The 13449-nt window shown below is 54.7% G+C and overlaps 2 protein-coding genes across 6 annotated transcripts; one reads left to right on the forward strand and one right to left on the reverse strand.

Moving 5' to 3' along the window:
- The first annotated feature begins 82 nt into the window (after positions 1 to 82).
- On the forward strand, positions 83 to 3675 carry CCDC85B (coiled-coil domain containing 85B). The gene has a single exon (XM_032641044.1). It carries the CDS (start codon positions 1936 to 1938, stop codon positions 2542 to 2544), a length of 609 nt encoding a protein of 202 aa, XP_032496935.1. The 5' UTR covers positions 83 to 1935; the 3' UTR covers positions 2545 to 3675.
- FOSL1 (FOS like 1, AP-1 transcription factor subunit) lies at positions 1275 to 9984 on the reverse strand. Of its 5 annotated transcripts, none has more exons than XM_032641040.1 (5): positions 9132 to 9984; positions 7115 to 7312; positions 5098 to 5205; positions 4288 to 4444; positions 3370 to 3639 (listed from the first exon to the last, which is right to left on the reverse strand). In XM_032641040.1, the coding sequence occupies exons 1-5, from the start codon at positions 9219 to 9221 to the stop codon at positions 3479 to 3481; spliced, it is 714 nt and encodes a 237-aa protein (XP_032496931.1). In that variant the 5' UTR covers positions 9222 to 9984; the 3' UTR covers positions 3370 to 3478. The 5 variants fall into 5 exon arrangements, with proteins under 5 accessions (XP_032496930.1, XP_032496931.1, XP_032496934.1 ...); XM_032641043.1 differs by adding an exon at positions 8026 to 8716 and having other exon boundaries at positions 3370 to 4444; positions 7115 to 7309; positions 9132 to 9974; XM_032641042.1 differs by adding an exon at positions 8026 to 8716 and having other exon boundaries at positions 3370 to 4444; positions 9132 to 9632.
- Between the last annotated feature and the right edge of the window lie 3465 nt (positions 9985 to 13449).

Genomic DNA, 13449 nt, shown 5'->3' on the forward strand with positions numbered 1-13449 from the left:
CTCCTCCCCGCGGGAGGGGGAATCTCAGGCTCTCAGTCCCCACCCCACCCCACCCTCACCCCGGCCAGGTTAGCGGGAGGGCGTCCAGAGTCAAGGTCTCCGGCCAGTTTGACCTATCCCGGCAACCTCTACCCTCACATCCTTCTGGTTTTTCTCTGCCCTTTTCGGGGCCTCCCTACTTTGACCTGTATCCTAAATTTAGGGGCTCCACTGGGCTCTATCCTAAGTCTTTTCTCTGAAAAAAAGGTGTCTGGCTCATCCTCAAGGGCCCTTGCTGGGTGGGAGCCCCTCAGTCCATCCTGCAGACGAGCCCCTCTCCGAACATGGGGCACCTGTTCCCATGGTTTTAACCCCCCCGACACACACTAATGACCTCTCTTATTCTGCAGCTTAGAGCTCTGTCTGCAAGTACACATCCAGACGGCCACCTATGTGTGACTCCACTCTGTCCCCCACAGGACCTTCAAAAGCCAGACAGACCTGTCGGTCTCCCGAATCTGTTTCTTTCCTGCATTCCTATCTTGGTGACAGCCCCACCATCCACGCGGTTCTCATACCAGAAACCTGGGCTTTCTCCCAGACTCCTCTCTCCCTACATTCAGTTCTGCCGATTTGCCTTCTGAATATTTCTAGTATCTGTTCTGTCCTCTCCACCCCCACTGGCACTGTCCCAGCCCACTCCTGCATAGCTCTCCTTGCCCATTGACACAGTGTTCTTAGTAATCTCTCTGCCTACATCCCCTCCCTGTGGTCCATCCCACACAAAGCCGTCCAAACAACCTTTTTTACAAAATACATATTTAAAAATGTTACTCTCCTGCTTAAATTCTTACTGGCCTGTGTAAATGCTCCAGCCTAGTATTGAAAACTCTTAAAAATCTGGCTTCTGATTACCTTTGTTACCTCCCTTCCTCTCTTACCACTATCTCTAAGCACCTGCCTTTCCAAAACAAACAAATAAACAAAAAACCCAAAAAACAAGCTACTCTCACGGTTTCCAAAGCAGCAAGGCTCTTTCAGACCCCAGCGATTTTCATCATGCTATTCCCTCTCCTTGAAATAGCTCTCTCATTACTTGCCAAAGTCCTATGCATCTTTCAGGGCCCCTCGGATATCACCTCTTTTGGGAAACCTTTTGCAGGTAGGGGGCGGTCCCTCAAAATGTGCTCTTCTTCCATTTGCTTTTTGTTTAACGCAGCTCGTCTCCTCTGCCAGATTACGATCTCTTTAAGGACAGTATAAGGATATTGATCAAGTTTGTTTCTCTATAAGCCTTACATACAATAATAGTTTATTGAACAAAAGAATCCCTTGTATGCCCCTCCCACTGGGCAGGACACGGTCCGTGAGAGGGAGAATAGGCTGATGGTGAGCCAGGACGTTTGGACTTATGTTTCCGTGGACTGGGAGCGATGCTCAGTGAGCCGAGACTCTTGAGTTCGAGCAAAGCTAGGAAGGAAGGAAAGGCGATCCGTCTGGATTTCGCCCGGGGGTGGGCAGGAAAGTCGGGGGCCGACCCCCGAATCTTGGTTCTCAGAGGGAGCTCGAGCTTGAGGAGGTTTCGAATTGGAAGGTACGAAGCTTCTAGTTTGCTGTTGACTGCCGCGGAGGTCGGTGACGCGGGTACCGAGTGTCCGCGAGAGTCGGGGACTCCGCGGTCCAGAGTGGGCGGGGAAGGGCCTTGCTCCCGGCTCCTTGGCACCGCCCCCTTCCGAGGGAGCTGGCTCGGATTGGCTGTTCTTCCTTGACGCCATGCAGTCCCGACCCGGCGCGCGCCCCGCCGCGTGCCCACCCCCGCGCGGCTGCTGCAGCCTAAGCTATCTCTACCACAGCCTGTCCACGGAGCGGGTGCCTGAGCCCCAGCGGCGAGGAGCTCGTCGTGGGGCTCCTGGGCCGCGGCGGCGGGCAGGCGATGCTCCAGAGGCTTGAGCAGCCATGGAGGCCGAGACGGGCGGCCTGGAGGAGCTGACGGATGAAGAGATGGCGGCTCTGGGCAAGGAGGAGCTGGTGCGGCGCCTGCGGCGGGAGGAGGCGGCGCGTCTGGCGGCTCTGATGCAGCGCGGCCGCCTCATGCAGGAGGTGAATCGGCAGCTACAGGGTCACCTGGGCGAGATCCGCGAGCTCAAGCAGCTCAACCGGCGCCTACAGGCCGAGAACCGCGAGCTGCGCGACCTCTGCTGCTTCCTGGACTCGGAGCGCCAGCGCGGGCGGCGAGCCGCTCGCCAGTGGCAGCTCTTCGGGACCCAAGCATCCCGAGCCGTGCGCGAGGATCTAGGCGGTTGTTGGCAGAAGCTGGCCGAGCTGGAAGGCCGCCAGGAGGAGCTGCTGCGGGAGAACCTGGCCCTTAAGGAGCTCTGCCTGGCGCTGGGCGAGGAGTGGGGCCCGCGCGGCGGTACCGGCGGCTCGGGGGGCTCTGGCGCTGGGCCGACACCCGAGCTGGCCTTGCCCCCCTGCGGTCCCCGTGACCTGGGCGATGGAAGCTCCAGTACCGGCAGCGTGGGCAGCCCCGATCAGTTGCCCCTGGCCTGCTCCCCAGATGATTGAGGGCACAGCTTCGCGCCGACGCCCGCCCGGATTGCTCCTCCAGCGCGGAGATTGCGGTGGACCTCGGCACCCGCTGAGGTCGAGGGGCCGCTGGCATGGACTTAGAAACCCTAACACTGAGGAGGACCCCTGGCGCTCGCTGGCGGGGCAGGAGGGGGACTGGAGGCTGGAGCGGAGGGACTTGCTGGGGGCTGGGTGGAGGCTAATAAACTGAGGCGGAAGCAGAGCCCATGGCTGGGGCAGCGTCTGTTTGGGACTCGCCGGCGTTGGGACGAGGGCGGGAACGTTGAGACTGGGTACCATTCCCATCTGGAGGGACTGCAGAACTAAGGTGTCTGACTCCCCCATTACTTGCATCCTGGGGCGGGATGTGGAACCGGGGTAAGCCACTGGCTCCCCCCATCAGGCCCCAGGACAGGCCGTAATCCAGCCCCTGAAGTGGCTCCAGCTCCCTTCCCGGCTCCTTCCTGTCCAAGACAATGGGGCAGGAAGCAGGTGTTGGGGGCCTGAAACCCACTCAGCCGCCTCCCGGGAGGCTGGAAGGGGTATAACAGTGCCCTCCTTTGGGAGCACTGTGGGCCCCCACCAGGAGGAGGATGGTAATCCTCTTGGCTTGGCACCTCATAGCACTTCTGTGCCTCCTCTCAGTACTGGAGCTGAGGCAGAACAGAAGTAGCCTCACTTGTCAGATAAGAAAATCAAGGTCCAGAAATATCAAAGAATTTGTCCATGGTCATGTAGTGAATTGGTGGAGCTGAAATGGGAGCCTAGGGCTTCTGGCTCCAAATCTTCTCCCTTTAGCCTCTGGGTCCAATGAGAGCAGGCTAGAGCTGCAAGCCTTTTATTCCATTTTGGCAGGTTTGTATAAAAATACTCTCTTTAGGAAAATAAATAGCAGCTGCCCACGCTGTGGAGGCTTGGAGCTAAAGTCTTCTCAGAGCTGGGGGCTGCAGGTCAGCTCATCATAGAAACCTCTGGCACCTCCTGAGCTGTTCCATTTAGGAGGGGCTGGCAGAGTGTCCTGGGTCAATAACCTGGTGCTGCTGGCAGTGGGGCTGGGTGGGTTAGTGTTCTCGGCGGGTAGAGCATCACCTCCTGTCAGGGGTAGGATTGGGTGAATCACAGGAAGAGGGTGATGATGACTATAGGGGTGATCTGCAGGGGTTTAGGGCTCCAGAGGACCTCTGAGAATCTACAAAGTCCCTTGGGAGCTGCCCGGAATTTTCTCCAACAAACAGGAACCACTTTGTCTCTGACTTAGTGCAAATTGTGCTAGAGAGGCCAGCTCTAGAGAAAGAGTGGGCAGCTTTGGTAGCCCCAAGCTGGCACTACCAGGAAGCAAAATATGCCCAGTCTCATCTGGAGGGATGGAGAAGAATCTGCTGGGGTTGGACATGAGATATGGTCCAGGCCAGCTGGACCAATGGGCAGGGAAATATTGGTGAGGGTAGCACCCGCAGGGAGTGGGGGCTGGAGTGCCTCATAAGGCCAGGAGGGTTGGGGAGCCAAGGGGGTCAGAAGAGGGGTCCCCACTGCTGCTGCTACTCCTGCGGTGGGCTGAGGCACAGGGCTCCGGTGTGCTGGGGTAGGTGAAGACCAGACTGGGGGTGAAAGGAGTCAGGGAGGGTGTGGTCATGAGCGTGGGAGTGTGCAATGCTTCGGGTTCAAGCACAGGCCCTGGGGAAAGGGAGATACAAGGCACAGAGCGGGAGGGGGCTGGTGGGCTGCTGGTGCCACTGGTACCGCCTGTGCCGCTGGTTTCGCTCTCCTTGGCCCCTTCCGGGATTTTGCAGATGGGGCGGTGGGCTTCCAGCACCAGCTCCAGGCGCTCCTTCTGTTTCTGCAGCTCCTCAATCTCTCGCTGCAGCCCGGATTTCTCGTCCTCCAGTTTGTCGGTCTCCTGTGGACGATCAGGAGAGGAGTCAGGAGGATGAGGGCTGAATACCGCGGAGCCTCCCACTATGGTAGTGATTGGAAGGTTGGGGCGCGGAAAGTGGGTGGTGGTGGCGAGGGGGCGGGAGGGAGTGGGGAGTCTCCAGCAAGTCTGGACTACAACTCCCATGAGTCGATGGGAGAAAATGGGCACGACTCCCATCAGGCTTGGGGGGCATCTTGGAAGGACATTGTCGGTCCCAGCTTCAGCTCTGTTCAGAGAGAGACGCGCTGCAATTAATTTTTTTGTGGTACGCGGGCCTCTCACTGCTGTGGCCTCTCCCATTGCGGAGCACAGGCTCCGGACGCGCAGGCTCAGTGGCCATGGCTCACGGGCCCAGCCGCTCCACGGCATGTGGGATCTTCCCGGACCGGGGCACGAACCCGTGTCCCCTGCATCGGCAGGCGGACTCCCAACCACTGCGCCACCAGGGAAGCCCTGCAATTAATTTTTAATCACAGTTTCCTCGTCGGAGTGCGCCTCCGACAGGGAGCCGGGGGTGGGGCAGGGGACTTCATATACCGGCGCCCCCTGCGGCCCCGCGGGCTCTTGGGAACTGGGGGCCTTCTGAGGTTGGGTGGGCCGGGACCTGGGCACCCTCCGCACTCGCCGGTGCTCACCGCCTGCAGGAAGTCGGTCAGTTCTTTCCTCCGGTTCCTGCACTTGGCCGCGGCTAGCTTGTTCCTCTCGCGCCTCACTCGACGGCGTTCCTCCTCCTCGGGGCTGATCTGGGGAGGGTAGAGAGAGCAGTGAGGTGGACTCTGTGCTGCTGGCCCAGTGGTAGGAGCCTGGCCGAGGGCATGGCAGCGCAGGGGCACCCTCAGGCTGCGTTTTGGGACCTCTGCACCCCGACCGGTTCCCCGCTTTAGTAAGCTTGGATGAGTCATATTTCCTCCTCGCACCCAGCTTTTGCCTCCTATGATTCCTCTCGGAATGCCCTTCCCGTCCTTCTACAAACCTTAACCCTCCTTCTCTCCCAGGCTCAACTAAGATTCCCCACCCGACCCTGGCCGTTCCTGGAAGCTTTCTTTCATTCCGCAGCTATAAGTGGCCTTTCCTCCCCTGAGCCTCTGGGACCAGGCCACTCTTTTTAAAAGGACCCTCATTCTTTTCAGTCTCTTGATAACCGAGTCTCCTCTTCCCCAGGGGCTGTAAGCACCAAGAGGGGCTAATGAGAGCTGCTAAGTAGTTGTTCATCGGGAATCTACTATGTGCCAGCTAAGAGCGTTACACAGATTCCTTTTAATCATTTAAATTTTATTTTATTTATTTTTTTATGCAGCAGGTTCTTATTAGTTATCTATTTTATACATATTAGTGTATATATGTCAATCCCAGTCTCCCAGTTCATCCCACCCCACATGCCCCCCCACCCTGCTGCTTTCCCCCCTTGGTGTCCATACGTTTGTTCTCTACATCTGTTTATACAGATTCTTAACCCAACTTTTCGTGTAAGGAACTGAAGCCCAGAGAAGACGAATAACTTGTTTGTGGTTCCAGAACAGAAATTAAAATCCACTCACTCTATTTAACGTTGAGAAAGAGGCCAGCTGATGGAGACCACCTCCCCCGAAAGGACCCCACTCACAGCTCACAGCCTCAGTCTAGGAGTACCCAGGATCATGGCTGAAGGAAGTCCAGGAGCCTGCCTCTGGGGCTTACACCATGGTCTCCTTCCAGTTGGTCACAAAAGCCAGCCATTCTGTTTCTGGGGAAGTCACCCCTGGCCGATGGCACATCTTTCTTAGGATCCTGACGTCCTCCCCATCCTCTCCTCTGCTGTCAGAGCCAGCTCCTTAACGTGCAGACCTCACCCACTATAGTCTCAGATACCAAAATGCCCCAGGGAGAGGAAAGCGGAACCACTCCCTAAAGACCCTCTAGCTCTTATTCATTTACTTTGGCACGGACTTTATTAGCAGTGTACTGCTAAGAACCCTGGTCTGGGAGGTAAGAGTTCCCAGCTCTCTAAGCTTCAAGCCTTCTCTTAACCTCCTGGTGAGACAGTGGTTTGACTGACTTTAGATCTGACTTTAGAATTGGACAGACCTGTCTCATTACTCACTACTTGTGTGATCTTGGGCAAGTGACTACCTCTCTGTGCCTTCATTTCCTTGGCTGTAAAACGGGGAATACCAGAGTTCATTCCCAAGAGGGTTTTCGTGAGGATTAAATGAGATAGAGAAACAGAGCCTCAGAGAGTAGCTGAAGGGAACCCTCCTCTTTCTGTTCTCTTCCCAGCAACATAGACAGCATAAGCCCGCCCTCTCCATACCTGTCAGCAGCTGGAGACCCTCTACTGTCCACACAACTTTCCACACATACACCTTACATGTTCTCACTGCTACCTCCTTTCCTTCTCCTGCCATCCTCTCTTCCTGGAATGTCTTTTCTTTCATCTTTCTCTCTATTCAAATCCTTCTAGGCCTGTAGGAAGCCTTCCTTGATCCAGAAGTGACTGCTTTGCCCTCTGGGTCTCCCCAGGGGGTCTCATCACTTTCTGTCTTGGCCAGTAGTCACCAGTGGGTCTGTTCTCCCCATGCCCCTTCTAAGCCTGTGTTCTGGGCAAGAGCTTATGCTCTGCACCTCAGCATCCCTGTGGGCACAAGAACCCGTGCAAACGCCACTGCTTCTTACCTGTTCACAGAGCCGGCGATGCACTGCTGGAATTTGGCCCAGGGCCCGGATGACTCCTGGCCGGGGCTGTGGGGGACTGTACTGGGGGTAGGCCAGAGGCCTGGGGTAGCCGCTGGGTCCCAGGAAGTGAGGCTGAACCATCCACTGCAGCTCCTGGCTGCCACTCACAGTGTTGATGCTTGGCACGAGGTGGAACTTCTGAGGGATAAGACATGGAGGGCCAGGGATAAGGTCTCTGTGGATTGAGGGGCTTCCAGTAATAAAGTGTGAATTCCAGGTGCTGTCCCAACCACTTTACAAATACTGACTCATATAATTTGCACAACAGTATCTTCATTTTCTGACAGGAAAACTGTTGTCCCTAGACACACAGCCAATAAGTGGGAAGTGGGGTTTGGACCCAGGCAGCCAGGCTCTTCTTACCCACTTTTGCACCCTGCCTGAGTCCCATCTACATAAAGAGGATAATGACAGCCCCTAACTTCGAGGGTGACTGTGAGAATCAGGTGAGAGAATGTGTGTGTGACAGAGCCTGGTAACTGGCAGGTGCCCAACACACAGGGGCCATGGTGGGCAAGAGCCACTGCTCTGGGTTCAAGCTAGCCCAGTTCTAATCTTAGCTCAGCCATTTACTGGCTGTCAGGGCGAATTATTTAACTTCAATGTGCCTCCGTTTCCTTGTTTTTAATACTGTCATAGGTGAGGATTACAGCATTTCACTGATGCTAACAAGTTCCCTTCAGTAGCTCTGAAATCATAGTTGAATTGGCCACTTTTAAAAAAAAATTAGTGGCACAAAATAATGGTGGGTTTTAAAATCAGTGGGGTCTTGGATTCTGTGAGGTAAAGTAAATGAGGTGGAAACTGCCCATCACAACGCAAGGCTGCGCAGTATGCGCTCCAGGTATTACCTGTCATGATACTTTCAGCCAGAAAGGTGTGGAATGGGTTGAGATGGGGGCTCAGTGTTCCGGAGGAGAACTGGGTTCAAGCCCAGGCAAGTCTGGACAGCAGTGTCCCCGGCTCAGCGCTGCGGGCCCAGTGACCCAGTGACCCCAGTTCCGGGCCGAGGTGCCGCCGGCGGCATCTCCCGCTCCCGAGGTTGTCCGGGCCCGGGACGCTCCGAGCCAGGAAGGGAGGGGCGCTCCGGGTGAGTCAGCCGCCGTGACTCGCCGCCGTGACTCGGCGGAACGGACGCCGCTCCTTCCCTCCCCTAGCGACACGTGCTCACGGCCCCTCGACAGGAAATGGGCACCTGCAGCCTTCCGGGTCCCCCCTCAACCCTCAGCGGGCGCCGTTCGGTGCCGAGAGTCGGGGGCGCGGGAGTTGCCGCTGCAGGACCTCGCGCACTTCCGGCACCTCGCGGTTTCCACCGACCCCAACCCGTAAAAGGGTCAAGGGCCAGTCTCCCGGGGCCCACCAGGCTCCACTGCGCCGAGATGGGGATGAGGACTTGGCGACGCGGTGGGGAGGGACAAACAAACGGTCAGGCACACGGATGATCACAGACAGACTGCCGAGGATTCGCAGTCTGTCGGCGCTAGCCTGGCGGTGGATCCCGTGCGTAGGGACGTCTCGGCGGCCGCGGCTCAGACTCCGGACCTCGGAAAGTGAGTCCGAGATGGATCAGACCCTCTCTGATCCTGTCGGGGCTAGGACTAATCCCGGACTAAGGGGTCCCCTTCCGACGTAGATGGGACAAAGAAATTAGCGATGAACAGGAAGAAGGAAAGAAGGTAACGGAGACGGAGGGACAGATAGACAGCAGACAGAGACGGGAAGGGGTACGAGCGCGAGAGGGGATGTCCGCAGATGTTTGCTCCGCCCGCCGTGCCCGTTCCGCTGGGGTGTGGGGGAGAAAGTGCCCTTAGCGGAGAATGGGCATAATCCGCTGCCACTGCTCCGAGACCCATTCCCTGCTCCTTGTTCCCGGTCCCAGTCCCCGAGTGTGCGGGAGCGGCCCGCACAGTCCCAGGCTCTGTCCACCTGGGGATCCCAGGCGTCGGGTTCCTCTCACCTGCTGGCCTGTCGCCGGGGGCTGCGCCGGGCCGCCGTACGCACCACCGGCCCCGGAGCTCGGCCCGGGTTCCCCGTAGTCTCGGAACATGCCCTGGGCTGGCTGCCTTGTGGGGTCCGCGTCGGCGGCTTCGGTTCTGACTCACTCGCTCCTAGCGGAGTCTTTTCTTTTTATGAATGAGAAGTCCTCGGGCTGAACCACTTCCACTGGGGGTGGGAGCGGAGAGCGGGCGTATCGCAGCGGTTCTGGACAACTCTGGGCTCCACCTCTCCAGACGCACTGCCTTTTGTCAGTCCGCCCTGAACTTTTCATCGCTTCCTACGATCCAGTAGCCGACTTTTGTTGGGCAAAAGGGGAGGACTTGGCGGCCCCCAGAGACAGCGGCGGGTCCGCCCCCTCTGACGTAGCTGCCCATACATGGTGCAATTTCCTCGCCGCGCCCAGGTGGAGCGAAGGATTCCTCCGCGGACAGACGCACCTGAGAGCAGCCGGGCGCCCCGCCCCACCCAGCCCCGCCCAGGCATCAAGCGCAGACCTAGACCTTCGCCGCCAGACTCCGCCGCAGCCTCTCACTGCTTGGTCTGGCCTCAGTGTTTGCATCCGTAAAATGGGACGAAATAATCACATAGCGAGCTTGCCATGCGTGGGAAGTTGGAATGAAGAATGTGAAAGGGGTCTGGAAACTGTAAATCGGATTATAAATGTGATTGATGTAATTATCATCATCATCATCATTTACTGCCAGGGACCGTGCTACTGCCATCCAAGTCTTGGCGTGAGGCCCACACACTTGCATTGTTTTAGGGTTCAGGTATACTAAAAAGTGAATAAATGACAAACCAGGGTTACCAAAATGGTGTATATTTTAAATGCTTACAATGACATATTAATGCGTTGAACTACCCACAAATGCAATGCAATATAATCGCAGTACTCTCAGGATAATCTCAGGAGCTATAACAAATTTTAATTCAGAGCCCCTATAAGCAGTGAGAGCTTGTGGTGGGACACAGTTGTCCTGTGCTCTGATAAACGCCATCTTCTTTAAATACTGTAACTGCTCTTCCAGGATTGCATAGTCACCACCCTCGTTTGGGGATTATGTCAAAGGTCTGTGTGAATGTGAGGCCAGGACCAAATGTCAACAACCAAAGACCAACAACCATGGGAGGTAGGTGTCGTTATCATCCCCATTTTACAGATGGGGAAACTGAGGCTGAGAGATGTTGAAATGAGGTGCCTAAGATCACTAAGCCAGTGGCTGAAGCAGGTTGCCAAATCAGGGCTGTGGGAGCTCCAAACCCGGGCTCAGGCAAGGATTTTCAAAGTCCTCACAGACAGACATGTTTTCACACACGCACAATATCAGTGCTGAGAGAACCACCCTGAAACTTCTTCTTTGCCTCTTCCCATTCTACAGATGAAGTAACTGAGGCCTGGAGAGAACAAGGAGCTGCCAGTGTCACACAACTATACAGAGAGAGAGTTGGGCTCTCCTGCTTTCCACTGGTACCTCCTTTTTAAAAAATTGTTTATTTATTTTTGGCTGTGTTGGGTCTTTGTTACTGTGCGCGGCCTTTCTCTAGTTGCGGTGAGCGGGGGCTACTCTTTGTTGCAGTGCGCAGGTTTCTTGTTGTCATGACTTCTCTTGTTGCAGAGCACGGGTTCTAGGCGCGCAGGCTTCAGTAGTTGTGGCATGTGGGCTCAGTAGTTGTGACTTGCGGGCTCTAGAGCTCAGGCTCAGTAGTTGTGGTGCACGGGCTTAGTTGCTTCGCGGCATGTGGGATCTTCCCGGACCAGGGCTCGAACCTGTGTCCCCTGCATTGGCAGGCAGATTCTTAACCACTGTGTCACTAGGGAGGCCCTCCATTGGTACCTCCTTTTGATCAGCTCCAGTTTTGTCCTCAGGGAAGGAAGATTTCAGGAAGGTGGGGACCTGGGCTGCCTTCCTTGGGGACAGACGTCAGGGTCAGTTGACACATTCAGGACTTAGAGCCAAGGGGCCAGCTTGGCCCTGGGCTTCCAGTCTCAGTACCACCATTTTCTGTCTCTGTTACCCTGGGCGGGTCACCTTCCTTCTGAGTCCCACTCCCAATGGGAATAATTGAGCCTCCTGCTGACCTCATGGGGTTGCTGTGGAATCAGATGAGATCACAAATGTGAAAGTGCTTTGTAGGCTGTAAAGTGATGTGCACTCAGAAGGTGGTTACCAGCCTGGTGCCTCTCCCTTGCCCTTATTCTACTCAATGCTTGTCATTCTCTAAAAAGAAAAGGAACCACCAACAGTTTACCAGAATGAGAAATATATGGGGGTGTGTGTGTGTGTGCACGCGTGTGTGTGCATGTGCGTGCATGAGAGAGAGAGAGAGAGGGAGAGAGAGAGAGAGAGATTTTTTGAGGCAGTGTGATTCACGGAAAAGAACAGATATGCTGGAATCAGACAAGCCTGAGGTCTGAATTCGAATTCCGGTTCGGCTGCTCGCCAGCTGTGTGCTCTGGATGAGGCATACAATCTCTCAGAGCCTCATCTGTAAAATGAAGACATAACCATAACTATATAGTGATAACGTCTCAGGGTTGTCGGAGAATAGATATAAAATGATGTCACATGCTTCATACAGCATATAGTAAAAATTTGACAAATAGCAAAAATAATGACGTGTTAATAAAAAGCCCCAGGGCTGGGAGCTCTGGGGGCTCTGATCACAGGCTAAGGTACTCACGCGCATGCACACACGCTAACTGATATCTGAATTCCTTGGCTAAGTCCAAGCAGGACAGGTCGGAGTGACACAGGCAGCCAGGTTGTGGCACATGCGAGGCGAGGCTTAACACAGGTCAGCCTGGACTGCATTCGTCTGCCGGCTCCAGAAACACCACCCTACCCCCACTCCCCAAGCAGCCTGGGACAGTGACTGAGCAGGGGCTCAGGTTTCGTGTGTGTGTGTGTGTGTGTGTGTGCGTGTGTGTGATTACGTGACTCTGAAAGTCCCTTCCTGCTCTAACCGTCAGTGGAGCCACAAAGAGGTCTTTTCAGAGGCAGCACATTCCAAGCTCCTCAGTCACTAACGCCCGCCTCGTGGCTGCAGTAACGTTCCTGGCCCCTGACCTCACCGGCTCCCACCCAGGGAGGCCTGGTGAGAATCCCAGGGGGCCACAGTGGTTTCAGGAGTCTGGGGGCTGGGAGGTCTGAACGATCCAGGCATTGTCCCTTGGCAGCTGTGTGAGACTGGCTCAATCACTTTCCCTCTCTGAGCCCCTGACAATCTCCACCTCCTGTGGCTGCAATGAGGTGAAAGGAGGTGGTGGATGAGTGTGCCTTGCGCCCAGTAGGTTCTGTCAATGCTCCCAGGGCATTGTAGGTGATGTTTATGTTTTCCAGTTTCCGTTCACTTTCTACATTGAAGTTTATTTAGTTTTAAAATTGAGGTGAAATTCATATAATATACAATTAGCCATTTTAAATTAATGTTTTGTTAAAGTCTTTTAATTAATTAATTGATTTTTATTTTTGGCTGCGTTGGGTCTTCCTTCCTGCACATGGGCTTTCCCTAGTTATGGCGAGCTGGGGCTATTCTTCGTTGCAGTATGCACACTTTTCATTGCGGTGGCTTCTCTTGTTGCGGAGCACGGGTTCTAGGCGCGCGCGCTTCAGTAGTTGTAACTCGCGGGCTCTAGAGCACAGGCTCAGTAGTTGCAACGCACGGGCTTAGTTGCTCCGCGGCATGTGAGGTCTTCTCGGACCAGGGATCGAATTGGTGTCCCTGCATTGGGAGGCGGATTCTTAATCACTGCGCCAACAGGGAAGTTCCTTCCTAGCCATTTTAAAGTGTACACTTCAATGGGATTTTGTGCATTCACGATGTTGTGCAACCACCACTTCTCTCTAGTTTTAAAACTTTTAAATTATCCCAGAAAAACACTCCATATCCATTAAGTAATGACTCCCAATTAGCCCCTCCTCCCATCCCCTGGTATCCACTAATCTGCTTTCTGTTTCTACAGATTTGCCTCATATGGACACTTCATATAAATGGAAAATTTATTGTACAATTTGTGACCTTTTGTGTCTGGCTTCTTTCACTTAGCATAATGTTTTCCAGGCTGATCAGTGTTGTAGCAAGTAGCGACACCTCATTCCTTTTTATGGCTGAATAATATTCAATTGTATGGCTATACCACAATTTATTTATTCATCAGTTGATGGACGTTGGGTTGTTTCTACTTTTTGGCTATTATGAATAATGCTTCTGTGGACATTGTGTACAAGCTTTTGTGTGAACATGTGTTTCCATTTATCTTGGGCATATACCTAACA

Source organism: Phocoena sinus, chromosome 8 (genome assembly GCF_008692025.1).
Source record: "Phocoena sinus isolate mPhoSin1 chromosome 8, mPhoSin1.pri, whole genome shotgun sequence".
Lineage (NCBI taxonomy): Eukaryota > Metazoa > Chordata > Mammalia > Artiodactyla > Phocoenidae > Phocoena > Phocoena sinus.

Bases quoted from the DNA above. Each gene is read 5' to 3' on its own strand.
- CCDC85B (XM_032641044.1), top strand. From the start codon at position 1,936: ATGGAGGCCGAGACGGGCGGCCTGGAGGAGCTGACGGATGAAGAGATG.
- FOSL1 (XM_032641039.1), bottom strand. From the start codon at position 9,221: ATGTTCCGAGACTACGGGGAACCCGGGCCGAGCTCCGGGGCCGGTGGT. The intron at 5,206-7,114 runs GTAAGAAGCAGT...TACCCTCCCCAG, and splicing joins ATCGCCGGCTCTGTGAACAG to ATCAGCCCCGAGGAGGAGGA. The intron at 4,445-5,097 runs GTGAGCACCGGC...GATCGTCCACAG, and splicing joins TGACCGACTTCCTGCAGGCG to GAGACCGACAAACTGGAGGA.